Source organism: Clarias gariepinus, chromosome 1 (assembly GCF_024256425.1).
Source record: "Clarias gariepinus isolate MV-2021 ecotype Netherlands chromosome 1, CGAR_prim_01v2, whole genome shotgun sequence".
In the NCBI taxonomy this organism is placed as follows: Eukaryota; Metazoa; Chordata; class Actinopteri; order Siluriformes; family Clariidae; genus Clarias; species Clarias gariepinus.
In genome coordinates, this window is record NC_071100.1 from 36,018,157 (window position 1) to 36,022,388 (window position 4,232).

General features: G+C 30.5%; 1 protein-coding gene across 1 annotated transcript; it reads right to left on the bottom strand.

Annotated features, from left to right (window-relative positions):
• Positions 1 to 1,191: 1,191 nt before the first annotated feature.
• Positions 1,192 to 3,313, bottom strand: LOC128525992 (uncharacterized). The gene is made up of 4 exons (XM_053497561.1): positions 3,182 to 3,313; positions 2,732 to 3,088; positions 1,726 to 2,082; positions 1,192 to 1,619 (listed from the first exon to the last, which is right to left on the bottom strand). The coding sequence occupies exons 1-4, from the start codon at positions 3,219 to 3,221 to the stop codon at positions 1,507 to 1,509; spliced, it is 867 nt and encodes a 288-aa protein (XP_053353536.1). The 5' UTR covers positions 3,222 to 3,313; the 3' UTR covers positions 1,192 to 1,506.
• Positions 3,314 to 4,232: the final 919 nt, after the last annotated feature.

Genomic DNA, 4,232 nt, shown 5'->3' on the forward strand with positions numbered 1-4,232 from the left:
CTATTACCCAAAAAAACTAAAAAACTGTTTCATTTGTCACTAACAGAAAAAATGCAATGTTTAAATTGTGTTATTACCCTGTCTTTAAGAGCTCAATAAAGAGGCTTTTGAGTGCAAGAGGATGTACAGTAACAATGTCTCACACAATATGCGTCACTGACACCCACAGGGTCATGAGATCAGCAAAGCTGCTAGAATGTGTAACTACTGTAGATTATGCATAGCCCCTACCAGAGAACTAAACTGACATATCAAAAGGTAGAAAAGACAATTAAAATTTCCTTCTCCTTCTATGGATAATAACAAATGAAAAAATAAGGCTAGGTCTTGCCTCATAACATAGAAGTAATTCTGTATAATTTAATGTTTCTGTTACAATAAAACTCTTTTATTTATTATTTATTTAACTCATGCATTTGTGTATTATAAAGGTAATGGAACTGATGATTAAAAAATAACTGTGGTCTATTTCTTTATTATTAGGATTATGATTGTTGTTGTTGTTGTTGTTGTTTCAGAACAACACTGCCCCGTTGATTTTAATATTTATAATCAGTGACTTTATAGAATATTCTTAATGTCTTACGCATTGGAGCACACAAAGATGTAATGTAATTTTTATCATGTTAGTTACTGTAAAGGACATTTGCTAAACGTGCAATCTCTTAATAATAATCTGCTAATTTAATTTATCCCAGTTTATTCAGTGCAAATAATCTTTAGGAAACAAAAATGAAAACATTTCACATACCATGTATTTGGTTTAAAAACAAATCAGTGCCATCGTTAGCATTGGATTTAGTAAAAACATACAGCACAATTTATGCGAAGTGGATCAACAAGGATGTTAATTTATTATAAAATATTAAATGCATTATATTAATGTAGGCCTAATGTATTACCTTATTACACCGCTATTGATATTAATAGATAAGCCAGGATAATGTGTTTCCATGATCATAAAAAGTACCATGTAGACTTTCTCAGGATTGACTCTTTTTCCAAGGTTTAATTCAATAGGGATACTTTACCTTTTAATTACATTTTTATTTCCTATGTTATTATCAGTGTTACTTGGAATTCACACAATGATTTTACAGACCAAGAATACAGAATTTTACAGAATAATTTATTATTATTATTATTATTATTATTATTATAATTATCATTATTATTATTATCTGCTGCGGCTTTATTTCAAATTCCCAGATGCAACGACATTTACAAACACTTGGACAACCAATTGAAACGCATAAAAAAAAAAAGGAAAAATATTTTATTAGGTACATGGATAGATTTGTGATACTGATGCAATAAAAGGGTCAAAAGACACAGGGGTCATAACACACAGATCACCCACATGTGACATCATGACTTGCTACTAAATTCACAATGCTGAACAAATAGTAATAGAAATCTTTTTATTCTGATCAGTTTTCTTGATTCTAGTAAACATATTTTTATAAACTAATTTAGTGCTGTAAGTTTTTTTTTAACATTTTCCCACTAAGTGATTAATCTGCAATATATTATTATTGCAATAACACAGCACAAAAGAACAAAAGTTCTTATAATAGAAAAAATCACCAAGGCGTGGATTTCTTCAGAGCAACCAAGACCTAAAAAGATTGTTGAATAAACAAAAAAAACAGGATGTCATTTAAAATCACAAATTTTAAGTACATTTTGGAATTTTTTTTTAAAGACAAAGCTCTGAAAACCAACCTGTACTGGTCATATCCAGCTTAGTTCCATTTCCAATCAGTATCTGTCCACACACAGCTACAGCACAGTAATAAGTTCCAGCATCAGAGAGACTGAGGTTCATCTTGGGAAGACTGTAAACACAGGTCTGTGGACGAGATCCAGTTTTAGGGTTTGTCCTACACAAGTCATTCCTGTCTCCGTGAGTGTAAATGGTTCCTGGTTGAGATTCTCCAGAGTTATATCTGAACCAGTACACGCTGTGGTCTCCTGGACAGCGATCAGTGATGACGGTACAATTCAGAGTTACAGAGGCTCCGGTGTGAGCCGGTTCTCGTATAGGATACTGGAGCACAGAAATACTATGCAGCTGTGAAGCTATTAAAGTGTTACAGTGATTTTGTCAGTATTCTGTTTCAGTGATGGACAGACAATTTATTACAGAAATGATTACAGAAAAAAAGTATGTCAAATTAACATTTTTTTCCATTTTTTAAAGAGCTTACATGTTTTATACACTTTTCACGCGTGGACTTTTCAAACTTTAGACATATTAATTATTTCATATTAGTAATTTAGAGTCAGGTCAAAAAATATATATTTAATTCAATTTAATTCAAATTTATTTGTATAGCGCTTTTAACAATTGATATTGTCGCAAAGCAGCTTTACACAATCTCTATATATACACTTAAGGAATAAAAAATAGTATGATGTATACCATATGAATCTATTATTAATAATATTTTAATTATTCATTAATATCATTATAATATATAATAATGTATAACATATATATATATATATATATAGAACATAGAACAATAAACTTAGCATTAAAATATTTATTAAAAAAATTCTTTTCCTAAAGTTTGTATACATTTTATTGGCTCACTCTATATAATTTTTTTTAACAATATTTGAGCACAATATTGATCATATTATCACATATTAGTTACATATTACAGTTTTTTCTCATAAAAGAGAAGTGACAAATGAATCACATTTGAATAAACATCATAATTACCTTTTACTATCAGCTCAGTTCCTTCACCAAACTCCATAATGTTGGAATGAGCGCTTCCACAGTAATACGTGGCCGAGTCCGATAGCTGTAATTTTTTTATTTCCAGATGAGTCACACCTTTCTCATTTAACATGCTAAAACGAGTATCATTCTTGAATTCATGATGGAATGTGGCCTTTTTGTCATATTTGTAGAAATTGGAGATGAGGTTAGGCTTTTGGCCAAGTTTATGTTTATACCATGACAAGTGCATTGCCATTTCACTTCGGTAAATGCAAGTAATATTCACATTTTCTCCTTCTTTAACAAAAACCAGACTCTTATTTGAATGAAAATCTGTTTGTGTTTTTGCAAGATCTAAAAAAAAAAAACACAAACCAATCAACTGGTTAAACACTTTTCATAATACAATATAATACATAAAACTATAATAATAATAATTTGACTTACGAACTGCACATAGAAGTAAAATTAATCCCACAGTCAGCATTTTTTTCCAGTTTCTTTACATAGTTTAACTTCTGTAGAAAATACGAAAATGTGTTTGATGAACAAGTCATGGGAGGATGTATCAAAAGGAAGTGTGTCTTAAATAGAGGTATTGTTTGTGCAAGGTGTGGTTATTGCTCTTCAGATGTGTGGTAACTTGACCTTCTTGTGTTCCAAGTAAATTTCACACATGTGCAAAAGATGCATCAAAGCAAATCTAAAAATGATGATGTCATCAGGTACTGTATGTGTGAAATGGTTTAGCATCAGATGCGCAGGCGTGCAACCAAGCAGCCATGCTTCTTTTTACAGTTATGTTTTTCTTTTTTTTTTTTTTTCTTTTAAATCAGTGCACATTACAGTATAACTAGCTTAATTTTTATTACAATGTTTAATATAAAAAAGTCAACAATTACCACCATCATCAACAATACCATCATCAAGTTTTTTTTCATGATTTATGTTTTATGGGATGCACTTGTGTCACAAATTTAGGTAATTTGTGGTGAGAATAATTTGAATAAGGCTGAATAAACCTTTAAGTCTAGCCTAAACCCTTTAATAAACTTAAAGGCTGAATAAACTTTAAGTCTAGCCTAAAATTTATCAGAAAAGTTGGCAAAATAGTCTATTAACACCTTTACTGTTTATGTTCCCTCTATTATTACATAGAGTTCATGTAGCACTGTTGCGTAGCTTTTGGGGATCTAAGGACCCCTCTGATAGAAACATGTTACTACAAGTAGCCTGTTTTAAAATCTCATAACATTTGTAAAGATGCTGTGCTCTATTTTCAAGCCTTGACTCTGTGCCCTGATTTTTATCAAGGTAAACATAATCTGCTGGTTAATGAAAGGATGTTACCACTGCTTCCAAATTATAGGCATATTTTTACAGTGGTATAAATTTATTTTAATGCTATTTAGATGATTTCAATATCAAGATGCCGGTGGCAAATTATGATGTGATTTTTTTTTGAAGAAGAAGCATTTGACAAAAACACTTAATATTA

Excerpts from the sequence above, each read along its gene's own strand:
- LOC128525992 (XM_053497561.1), bottom strand. The coding sequence starts at position 3,221 with ATGCTGACTGTGGGATTAATTTTACTTCTATGTGCAGTTC. Across the intron at positions 3,089-3,181 it reads TTTACTTCTATGTGCAGTTC|ATCTTGCAAAAACACAAACA; the intron begins GTAAGTCAAATT and ends TTTTTTTTTTAG. Across the intron at positions 2,083-2,731 it reads AACTGAGCTGATAGTAAAAG|CTTCACAGCTGCATAGTATT; the intron begins GTAATTATGATG and ends ACACTTTAATAG.